This window comes from Physella acuta, unplaced genomic scaffold (genome assembly GCF_028476545.2).
Source record: "Physella acuta isolate Inbredline_101_S28 unplaced genomic scaffold, ASM2847654v3 ptg001990l, whole genome shotgun sequence".
Classification (NCBI taxonomy): Eukaryota; Metazoa; Mollusca; class Gastropoda; family Physidae; genus Physella; species Physella acuta.
The window spans coordinates 64,055-75,850 of NW_026733495.1; the positions used below are offsets into that span (position 1 = coordinate 64,055).

General features: G+C 29.9%; 2 protein-coding genes across 2 annotated transcripts; both read right to left on the minus strand.

Annotated features, from left to right (window-relative positions):
- Window positions 1-90: 90 nt before the first annotated feature.
- LOC131931540 (dynein light chain roadblock-type 2) lies at window positions 91-5,464 on the minus strand. The gene is made up of 4 exons (XM_059288372.1): window positions 5,348-5,464; window positions 3,965-4,043; window positions 3,610-3,777; window positions 91-2,699 (listed from the first exon to the last, which is right to left on the minus strand). The coding sequence occupies exons 1-4, from the start codon at window positions 5,348-5,350 to the stop codon at window positions 2,656-2,658; spliced, it is 294 nt and encodes a 97-aa protein (XP_059144355.1). The 5' UTR covers window positions 5,351-5,464; the 3' UTR covers window positions 91-2,655.
- Window positions 5,465-7,032: 1,568 nt separating this feature from the next.
- LOC131931536 (DAP3-binding cell death enhancer 1-like) lies at window positions 7,033-10,985 on the minus strand. The gene is made up of 5 exons (XM_059288367.1): window positions 10,792-10,985; window positions 9,453-9,594; window positions 9,188-9,233; window positions 8,971-9,057; window positions 7,033-8,384 (listed from the first exon to the last, which is right to left on the minus strand). The coding sequence occupies exons 1-5, from the start codon at window positions 10,939-10,941 to the stop codon at window positions 8,288-8,290; spliced, it is 522 nt and encodes a 173-aa protein (XP_059144350.1). The 5' UTR covers window positions 10,942-10,985; the 3' UTR covers window positions 7,033-8,287.
- Between the last annotated feature and the right edge of the window lie 811 nt (window positions 10,986-11,796).

Sequence of the window (11,796 nt, forward strand, 5' to 3'; positions counted from 1 at the left end):
TACTTAACTGATAATATGTGAAAGTTAATCCAAAGTGGTGAAGTAAGACGTGTGAGTTGTATTCTAAAAAAAAAACAAGGAACAAAGGAGTATTCACAAAACTCATTTATTAATAATACTTAAGGTATGGGTACAGAATTATTTAAAAATTTAAAAACTAACTACCTGCACCAAAGTAAAATGCAAATTAGAACAATGGTAGGGCCTCAATGGTCATTTTGAAAACACTTGAACACAGAAGTTTGTTCATACCCATGCTTAATTAACATCAACTACCTAATTGTATTTTAGTTGTTGTTTTTTTTAAATCAAGTATGCTACATAATGACAAGTTCTACTAAACTTTTAAGTGCTATTTCAATTTTCTAAATAATTTGTCAAATGTCTCCATAACCATCTGATAAAAATTTAAATTCTTAACATGGCATAGAGACTTTTTAAAATTCAAATATCAAGTATGTTTAAAAATGCACATTCAAACATCTTACCATAAGCATTTACAAAAAAATTTTAACTCACCAAAACATGAGTCAAACTGATCGATTGTTTAATAACTCTCAGAAATTATGTTCACAACAAAACACATTTAACCAATATAATTTTTTTTACAATAACAATTTAATTTTGTTTTTAGTTTATTAGCTTATATGCTGAAAAATAATTATGGTTACTGTATTGTTCGTGTTCCAAAGGTATATTAATACATTGCGGACACAAAGAAAAACACAGCTTTAGAGACACAAAATTAAGGAGCCTAATAAAATAATTTCAATTTTTTTTTTAAATAAAGGTTAAAATCCTGAGATTTACAATAAATGGAATGTTAAAATAAAAACAAAAAATACACCCAAGAACATATGTAGAGAGCAAAACTGGTTTAGTTTAGTCATGCAGCTGAATGTAAATGTTTTAAAATAGTAATCAAACAGGTCTTCACCAACAAATAGGATATGAATTCTTAACCTACTTTTCATACCCAACCAGGCTCTTTTGTAAAACATATAAAAAACCCTAAAACATTTATTATTATTTTTAAACTTCTTACCTAAATTTATATTTCACAATGAAACATTGGTTACTGAACTTAAGTATGAAAATAAAAACAAATGTATAAATTGTAAATGTATACTGTTTAGTTTATATTGAGCAAATATTAATTATTTATACAATTCATATAATAATACAACCATGGTATACTGCATTGAAATTGGGTGACCGGAAAGATGCGCAATGGAAACCTGCACACAAAAAGGGCATTTTTGTTTTTCTTAAATCGAGTATTTATAGACATTAACAAAGAGAGACTACATGTGCAATGTAGCATAATTGGACATATTTCCACAACATATTATAAAATTAAAATGTATTAATATAATTTTTGTATTGGCGATGTATTCTGATTGCGCATTTTTCTGGGAACCTTGAAATTGCACACAATGTAAACTTTGAATATAGATATAGTGTTCTGGGACATGTACTGAGACAAAACACCATGGCACAAAGCCCATTTCACAATTGTAAAGAGAAGATTTCATTGTTATAAGTATGCTTTCTCTATAAAAAAAATAATGTATATTTAATTTTGTATTTTTAAAGGGGTAAGTCTTAACATTAATGACAAGAATAATTAATTTATATTAAATATTACACTACAGATAAATTTAACTTTTATATATATATATATATATATATATATATATATATATATATATATATATATATATATAGTTTAAACTCAATCCTTAAACAATAATTTCTATAAAAGATGACAAACTTAATGCAAACCTTCACACACACACACATAAAATACACATGTAATATATTGATTATTGCTAAGATAACTCAACCCTGTACCCCAAAAATAAAATGAAAAAAAAAAATACAACAATTCATGGAAGAGAATTCAGTAAAGCATAAAAAGGAAACAAACAATGTTAGAACCGAATACCAATCAACATGCCCATGTTAAAAAATTATTCAAGAAAAAAATGTTTACAAGATGTGAATTGAGGAGTATGGTAGCTAAGAACATGATGATACAGGTGTCAATATCACAGGTTTCAATGTTTTAATGGAGTAGGACGATGGGGAGTTGTTTTTATTTTGTTGTTATTTTGCATCGCTCAACAAAAAAATGGGGATTAATGGGATTGAGGGATGTAAATTACATATGCACTTTGCTTATGCTTTGAGAAAATGTAATAACAGTGCATAATATACCAGACATAATAAACAAACTGGTTGAATTTTTACACAATAAATTTTGTCTCGACTTCTAGTAAATAAGCTCAAATTTACTGCTTCAAAAACACAGTTCTTAGAAATATAAACCTTATGGTATATACTTTATATTTTTTAACATATTATCATTATGAAAAAACAATATTGTGAAACAAACTTATACGCATATACTATTAGTTTTCAGACTATTTCATATAAACCCAACAGTACTAGCAATAACAAAAAAATAAACTATAAACATTACCACAACCATTAAATATACTGTAACCAAAACTTTGGAAGTAAAGAGGAAATAATCCCAAACAAATAAATTATATCAGACTCCACAACCTACATACAGATGGTAAAAAATCTGGTCTAGCTGTCTATTGTGTCAAGTGGCAAGGATATGTACAAGCTACAAGAGCATATAATTTAGTTCACATCTTTCTGGATCACAATCATTGCATATTCTTGATCTGGAAATAAAAAGAACAGAAAATTTAGTTATTTTTAGAAAATACAGTGAGATCAACTGTATTTCATCAATTTCATTAGTGTTGGCACTTGTTTTAAGTTTCCTATATGGATAATATGAACTGCAGCCAAGCTAACAACATTAATTTTTCTTTTAAATCAGACTAGAAGTTTTAAACAAGGAATAAAAAGCTTTATAACAATAATAGTGAGAACAGCAATATTTTCAGATGTCTTCACATCTAATCATACTTAGATCTGAGTAGAGTTATGGAATAATTACATATATATTAACATACTACTATTTTTGTAAATACCTTTCCATAATATGGTAAACATTGTATAGAAAGCCAAGCAAATGTTTAGCTAAGACTAAGCTGTTTTAATTCACATCCAACTATTGTTTTTATAAAGGTGTGAATTCTTGGGACTATGTAGTCTAATCTAAATCAGGGGTCTCCAAACTACGGCCCGCGGGCCGGATGCGGCCCGCGAGGTCCTCTTATCCGGCCCGCTGAGATCTTTTTGTCCACGGAAAAAACGTTTGTTGGTGAAAAAATCAAAGACATGCCTGGAAGAAACTGGCCCCCGAACTGAAATTTGATAGTTAATGCGGCCCTCGGACTGAAAAGTTTGGAGACCCCTGATCTAAATTATCAATGACATTAACTCAAAATTTTATTTTTTTTGTCATGCACTTGATGATGCCTAATAGCCTTACAGTGAAACAAACAATACAAGCATTTATTGTTAGATTTCAGTACAATAATCACTCTTCCATTTATATTCCTATACTACTTCCCCCCCCCCCTCCTCCCCTACCACCAACACATGTATTTAAACTCAGCTTCAAAATATATGTACCAACTTCTCTACAGCTACACCACAACATAAAGCTCATATTTATTTCACCTGGTGCCACAAGGATTTCATGTTTCTTAGACCGGATCCTTATACACCTGAGATCGTTGCCTGAGTCGATTTCTTTTATCACTGATCTGGCTTTTGCTGCAAGGCTGTGGATTTGCGAGGCATAGTGTACGGTAGTTGTGTTGTCCAGTGTGGACTTGAGTGGGATGCCTGGTAAAAAAATAAATAAACTAAAATTATTAAAATTGAAGAGCAAAATATTTTTTAAAATTTAAAAATTATACATTAATATAGTGATGTAAAATAAATAAATGAAATAGATACAACATTAAGTCCATTAACAAAAATATTAACATTTTTTTGAGCAATTAGTTATCTATTTACTTTTACAACTCACCATCATTGTTGATGATAATGACCCCCATTACACCTTTATAAGCTTGAATTCTTTTAATGATTTCATCAATTTCTTGAGACTTGAAACATTTTTAATAAACCAAATTACTTAGTGGAAATTAAAGCTTCATATCTTAAATAGTCAAATGAGTCTTGGATAAAGCGTATTCTAACTTTCATAAATGGAACCTAATAACCTAAACTACTGTCTTAGGGGTCATGGGTGAATAACATTGACAGCGTTGGGATGTCAGAATTTTTGTGATGATGTGTGGAGGGGGGGGGGGGGTGTGTGTGTGCTCAAAAATGTAATTACATTTTTTTACAGTGCCTTTATGAGCCTCACGGTCCATGGGGCAAGTGAAGTAGAGTTCACCTGTTTCTGTGACCTCGGCATATGAAGGAGTAGTGTTGTCAGCATTATGCCCAGCACATTTACTTTCCCTAACGTTAGTCAGGTACCCATCAAAGCTGGGTTAACTCAAGGACATTCTATAGACTTGAGCCCAGTTTGGAATTAACTCAAGACCTTTGGGTTAGCATTAGTATGATCTACCATTTGACCACACTATAAACACTGTCCCATTAAAAATAATGTTAGAAATTAAATAAATAGGTTCCTATTGGCGATCATTTTGTGCTTTCTTTTTTTAGAATCGTAATAAAAATTGATTAGGCCTAGTAAACTCAAAGTTCACAGAGTTCAATTAAATACATTATTACACTTTTAAAGAAATCCCTGTTTTGAAATAAATTGCAACTTCACTGTTTAGGTATTTTAGGATTTTTTTTTTAATTTTTAGGGGTCTGGGTTTTCAATAGATTCTCTAGTTCAGTACAGTACTTTTTGTGAAATTAAAATCAAGATGTGATGGGGGGGGGGGGGGGGGCTAACTAATACTTAATTTATTAATAAAGACTTGATAAATCTGATAAATGATAGATCTAATGACTAATATTATAGTAATTATAATTCACAGTAAGTCTTGAACTTGATGATGATATTGATGTGCAATCAAATCTAGATCTAGGCCTACGGCCTACACTAACTAACTAATACTAGATCTAGATTCTAGTAATACTAAGCTTATTATAATAATAGACTAGTAATGTGTTGGATCTTGACTTATACAAGATACAAAAATCCTTTGGTAAATAAAAACAACAAAACTCAAATAATAAATAAATAAAATAAATCTGAGTCAATAGGGGCTTATTAATTTAAATTAATTAAAATTAAAATTGAATTGCCGACTTCTTGTGCCGAGGATTTAGCGAGTTAAAAAAACAGTACAGAGTATGAGGAGTACAGTAATAATAGCCTCAATTTAACATTTGTCTAGTTTGAATGTTTGAATGTTAAAACGATAGAATTAATAATTACCATCTTTCCAAGCCCTGAACTTAAAAATGTAACGAAAAATCAATTTAGATTCTAAATAGTAGACGACTAACTTAGTAACTTGAGTTGATTCGAAAGTTACGGTTTACTAACTTCCGGCGTTAGCGCATGCGTATCTTAAGTAATTACCTTAGCAACAATGTAAATAAATAAACTGCCTAGTGATGATGCCGAAGGTGTTGACATGTTAATCGTTATTGCTTTCCACTACAGTATTATCCAGCCGAGCCTAAGTGCTAAATTCGCATACATAAAGCTTATTAATTAATTAACAGCTAACGATTGCATTTTGTTATACACATTTGTAGCTTAGCTAGCAAACCTAAAAAAAAAAGACTGAAATGGGCGAAATTTAAATAGTAGTAAATAAATAGGACCTACTAACTAAACATGGGCAAATCAACAAATTATAAGATTATAATAGGATCTAGATCTATCTCTAATATAAAAGAAACAGATGCTCCATACTTCATCTGACCAATGAAAATTTTTTTGTGATGCAGCCTGAAGGTTTTCTGTGTAAACATGAGCTCACTCTTAAAAAAAAGATAAAAATTATGTAGAGAACATTTTTTCTTTCATTATTTTAAAATTTGTCTACACACTGTCAGTAAAGCAGTAAATTTATGAAGCTCCTCAAGGATTTTGTCAAGCTATACTATAATGCAGAGTGGTTGAAAATCAGGTGGCTCATTAAAGGGGTTGACATTGATCAACACAAAAGATTTAAAGAGAAAAAGAATACAATTTTATACAACCTTTCAAGACTTGTATCATACTAAAATAGTATATGCTATCATTATAGGGCAGAGGTTCTTAACCTTTTTTGAGGTACTGAACCCCACCAGTTTTATTTGTACATTTATTTCTAATACTTCAATCATCTGCACTGACAAAATCTGATTGTGAATCATATGAAACTTTGACCTCTACCGAACCCCTAAGACTGACTCAAACAACATAAATTATTTGAAAAACAAAATTGATGAAAGCTAATAAACTTGAAGTAACAAATCTGATTTCAATTATAATGTTTAATAACTATCTGAATACTAAAAAAAAATATGCAACAATGGAACATTTAGTGAAAAAAAAAATAATGGGTGAAAGATAGGTAATCAGCAGTGTGCACAATAATATTTTACTTAACATATATTTTCTGAGGTCCTGAGTGAATAAAATAGAATGTAAAGTTAACAAATTGAAATGTGTACATTCACAAATAGAAAAACATGTCTTCATTGGTTCAGTATTAAAATATTAAAATATAAGTACTGTATGTCAATGTGTTTGACTACTCAATTCCTTGGCTCTAATAATATCCCTTTTAACCTCAAAATGCAATGGGAACAGAAGCAAGACATCTTCTGCTGAATCTATCCTTTGAGCCACCATTTGTACATGCTACTTAGTCACAGCCCTGTTTAAATTGGGCATCAGGCTACATTTTGAGAACTACAACTCTCCCTTATCTAGTAAATGTGTACTAAGCAAAAACAAGTTACAAGGGGCATCTATATATATATATATATATATATATATATATATATATATATATATATATATATATATATATATATATATAATAACAGCTGTTGGGGGTACTTTTTCAAGCTTTACCCCCAAAAAATGTATATTTAAATAGAGGATTCTTAGTCACTTCAGATTTAAAACAGAAAATGCCACCTAGATTAACCAGCTCTTTTGCCATATTTTAGCTATTGCACTGGATGACATCAAACAAGAACGTATATAAAAATCTCTTGGTTGTACTAAACATGGTTTTTAAGATATTTCTAGATTATTTTTTTTCCAAGCTTTATGTAGATCTGTAGAACTAGAAAAAACAATGATAAAAGTTGCATCCTGTTCAAGTGACAATACCAACACACACCACAATTTTAAATTCAAGGAAAAAAAAATGTGTAAAATGGACGGAAATCAACAACTTTTGGTGTTAAATTGCACCTCTGTCAAAATGACTAGTTAAATCACAGTTATTGCAAAACGTTTAAGTTATATACAAAACTAGCTCCAGTAGTACTGATACTGTAACTAATATCAACATTTTGAATTTTATAGCCAGAAGTTTTAAAATTCTGAGAAAATCAGAGTTAAATACCAAGGAGAATCATTTGTATGTTCTAAGAAGATGTTAAAAAAAAATAATCACATTTTTCCACTCCAACTGTTTGTTTTCAAATAACATTAGAAATGCACAATGATGTCTTATTTCTCTGCACAGAAATTATTAACATATAGAATTAATAAAAATATATTCTTTTTTTTTACTAACATATGGACAAATATTATTTTTGTTAAAAGTATAGAAATAATAGAATAATAAGATTATTACTAAGCACTAGTGAAAACTCTTTTGATTTTTGTCAGTTAAATAAAGCCTATATTTGTGTAAGTGGTTTGGCCAACTTATATAGTTTGTAACTACACAGAAGTCATTCCCCTACAGTTTACACCAATTTTTTTTTTCTGTTTTTTAAAGTTAAAGATATTTACCTTTTCACACCTAAAAAAAACTTTGTAAGCAAAAATCTGAACTTATGAAGTGCACCAATTTAAATATACTGCAAGTCTAAATATTTAAATATTGATATTTAAAAAAATAAATTTTCAATATATCAAAGGTGGAAAATTAGCCAAATTACATATACATGTGATGTGAAACATTTCCATTACAAAAAAATGTGGGGGAAAAAACCCAACAGAATTGCAACATCAAATTCTGCTTTATATGCTTATATTCTGGTGATTATTGAAAACAAATATGTTTTTATAAACTTAAAAAAAAAAGATTTATAGTTCTATCGTTTTGCCACAAGTATGTGATGAAGTTTTTACATTTTACAAAAACAATGAAATGTAACGAAAAAAAAAGAGATCCACAGGTTCAAAAACAGAGGTTTAGTGGCATCCCCCCTTGGTGCAGACTGAGTTCAAAACTGCATGAGCTTCTTCCACACCATTAGCAGCTGCATGTGTGATCAGACGATGAGATTCACTGTTTCATAAAACAATGTGAAAATTTTATTCAATGGTAGATTCACAGTTTCAATAAACTTTGGCAAAATATAATAAAATATAGGCCTACAAGTTCAATTAAAAAACAAATGAAACAACATCAAATGCTTTAAAGAGCACAGTGGTCAGATCAGTTTTATTCCCCTGCAAATATTGCTTACAAAGTTAGGGATATATTGTTAGAATCAAGGATAAATATTTTTTCAACAAAGCAAAATTAATTTGAACAAATTTATGAATTTTTCATAACACATGATGATGCTGAATGGAGAAATAACCTAAACCAGGGGTCGGCAACCTTTTGAGTCTAAAGAGCCAAAAGTTACAATTTACAACATTACCCGGTTTTTAAAGAGCCACTAACATTTTCATGTCAATAGTATATTTGTTTGGGATTATATATATATATATATATATATATATATATATATATATATATATATATATATATATATATATATATATATATAACTTGTAAGATATGAGAATGTTTTTCGTGATGAAATAGCATTTTATTCAAATTTAGAAGTTCTATCTTCAATCACTGAAATATAATAAAATCCTACCCAGGTTTCAGGTCAGTTTTGTAGCCTTTGAGGTGCCCAATGGCCAGGTTATAAGCAGCATGGGGGTGACCTTGATCCGCCGCTTTCCTTTTTTTTTTATGAAATCAGGAATCAAATTTTAAGCAATAAAAGGAAAAAAATGAGGGTATGAAAATGATATTCTAAGTAAGTTTTTTTTAGAGTATTTTGTCCTGTAAAGATTATTTCTAACACTTACCTAAACCATTCCATAGCTTTTTCTGGGTGCTTATCTACTCCTTTCCCTAAACAAAAAAAAGTCAGAATTGAATGAAAATATATTTAAAAATCTTTTCTTTTTCAGTCATGCCTAGGCAATGTATGCCTTATACAAAAAAAAAACAAAAAAAAAGACAATTTTCGTTCACAAGAAAGCATATAGTTTAGAAAAAATGAAATTTAATATTTTCTAAACGATGCCTAAATACTACACATGCTCTGAATAGATAATAAAAGAAACAAACCATGCAAATATCTTTGTCCAACATGATGCTGAGCAACATCATAGCCAAGCCGAGCATAGGTATGAGACACATGAAAGTGGACATTGTCAAAATAGAACCAGCAGTACACAGCTCCAACAATGGTGAGTACAATCATAAAAACCTGGAAAATCAGTTGATAATCTGTCAGCGGGTCAAGCACAGTTTTCTGAATAGCTAATTAATGTTTAATAACTAAGTCTGCATAATTTTATATAGCTAATTTATAGCTAATTAATGTTTAATAACTAAGTCTGCATAATTTTTTATAGATAATTTATAGCTAATTAATGTTTAATAACTAAGTCTGCATAATTTTATATAGCTAATTTATAGCTAATTAATGTTTAATAACTAAGTCTACATAATTTTTTATGATTATCAGGTGAAGTCAAATGTTATGTATTTCTTAAACAAAATATAATTATATGTTATATATTAATAAATTGTCCTTATTCATAAATGCTTATTATTTTTTAAACAGATCTCCCTAATCCATTTTTTTGCTGCACAAAGCAATAAAAAAATAAAAACCCTTAAAGACCTATTTAGGAGGCTATTTCTTGAATTACAAGCACTCTGTGATTTGAAAGCCGATTATGCAACACAATAGTTCTTGGTGTTGTGTTTTTTTTTATTATTTTGTTTTGTACTTTGTGTGGTATTGAATTTTTTGTTACTCACTGATTAGCTAACTAGAGTGATTATGTCATTAGAGCCATGATATTAGAACTAAGATAACTATATTAACTAGCTAAAACTTAAAAGACGGTAGTAATAAGTACTAGCACAAGTACTAGATCTAGATAAGTAGATTTCATTAGAAGTATTACTACAACAAGTTGAGTAGGTCAGTAGGCCTACTTTTATTTAATATTTATTACAATGACATTAACCATAAACTTTAACAATACTCAGAACGTCACTGAAGAGATTACACTTTACAATCATCAACAACTTTTTTTAGGCTTTGTCTTTAGACTTTAGAGTTAAACAATTAACTTGAATTAACTACTCAACTCACTAAATAGCTGGCCTAGTCCAGTCGTATTGAAATGTATTACTGTAATGTTACAATTTTACATTAACTAACAATTAAACTTTAAAACAATATTTATTAAACATTTGTGCCGTGAACTTGTTACTAGATCTAGATTCTAGATCTACTTGTTACAAGTTAGTTTACAAGACACAAAACAAGTTCAATAACTAATAACTTTCAGTAGACAGTAACTTTCACTTTCAGACCAGTCTAACCAGTTCGGAGTACTTTCATACGACATACTTTCAGACTTAACCTGTAAAATATTTGTAGCTCTACCTCTAAAACATAAATATAGCATGGATCGGCTTTAGCTTTTCTTGCCAGTTTCAGTCTGCTTTTCAGTGGCAAGCTGTCCGGGTCCCATTTCACATTTGTTTCTTCGGATTCTGGAGTTAAAAGACGCTGCCTGAGCTCTTGGTCGGCCATCTTGTTTACATTAGAGATATAACGTGTCGCATCCAGCGAGCGACTTGGAGGCTGCTGTTGCTATAGAATTTTCCAGGGGAAGCTACTGGCTTAATTAGAAAAATCTATTTATCGGACTTGGTAGCAGATATAACACTTGGCCTATGTTTTGAGTTCGTAGAACACTGCGATACGCCGTAGCAAGTCGTTATAATTAAATTAGGCCCTATACTAACACGTGCAGGCCTATCTGAGTTTTTTTTTTTTAAATTGCAAGTTCAATCATAATTCTTGGATTGAGTTTTTTTTTTTAAATTACAGATAGGCCTATATGTGTTTTAAATTTGAAAACTATTTTTGAACTATTTTACTTTGTTTTACTTGATTGTTAAGTTTTCTATAGGCCTACTGATAGTATATTTCATTTTTACTTAAGTCATTGTTCCTCATCGTTGTCAGAACTTAAGTAGATTCGCTATAGTCTGTTGCTGAAAGCTATCGACGGTCTTTATAATAAGGCGACTCCTATAAATATTATAGATCTATCTATTATTGAGGGACCCAAAAATCTGTTTGAGAAATATTTCACAATAGATATAAATAGTTACACCGAATTTTCAATCCAAAATGTTTGTTCGTTATTAAAAAGCAATTCTTCCTATAAAGGCGGCAAATAGTTTTTACAAATAATAATAGTATAGGCCTAAACACGATGAAATGGGTTACTACTTTTTTTTTTTACTAACAAAGTATTTTTAATATTATGTATCATTAAGGTAAGCTTTGAAGCAGGTTCACCGAAACTTAGACAAAGAGTTTCTTCCAGGCATTTCTTCTACCGCACTCGGTGACACCCATCTTTGTGACGTCACTTGT

Coding starts and splice junctions, on each gene's coding strand:
- LOC131931540 (XM_059288372.1), bottom strand. Junction 3,778..3,964: donor CATTATCATCAACAATGATG/GTGAGTTGTAAA, acceptor TTTTTTTACCAG/GCATCCCACTCAAGTCCACA. Junction 2,700..3,609: donor TGAAATCCTTGTGGCACCAG/GTGAAATAAATA, acceptor TTTTATTTCCAG/ATCAAGAATATGCAATGATT.
- LOC131931536 (XM_059288367.1), bottom strand. CDS start 10,941: ATGGCCGACCAAGAGCTCAGGCAGCGTCTTTTAACTCCAGAATCCGAA. Junction 9,058..9,187: donor AAAGCTATGGAATGGTTTAG/GTAAGTGTTAGA, acceptor TAAAAAAAAAAG/GAAAGCGGCGGATCAAGGTC. Junction 8,385..8,970: donor AAAACTGACCTGAAACCTGG/GTAGGATTTTAT, acceptor TTTATGAAACAG/TGAATCTCATCGTCTGATCA.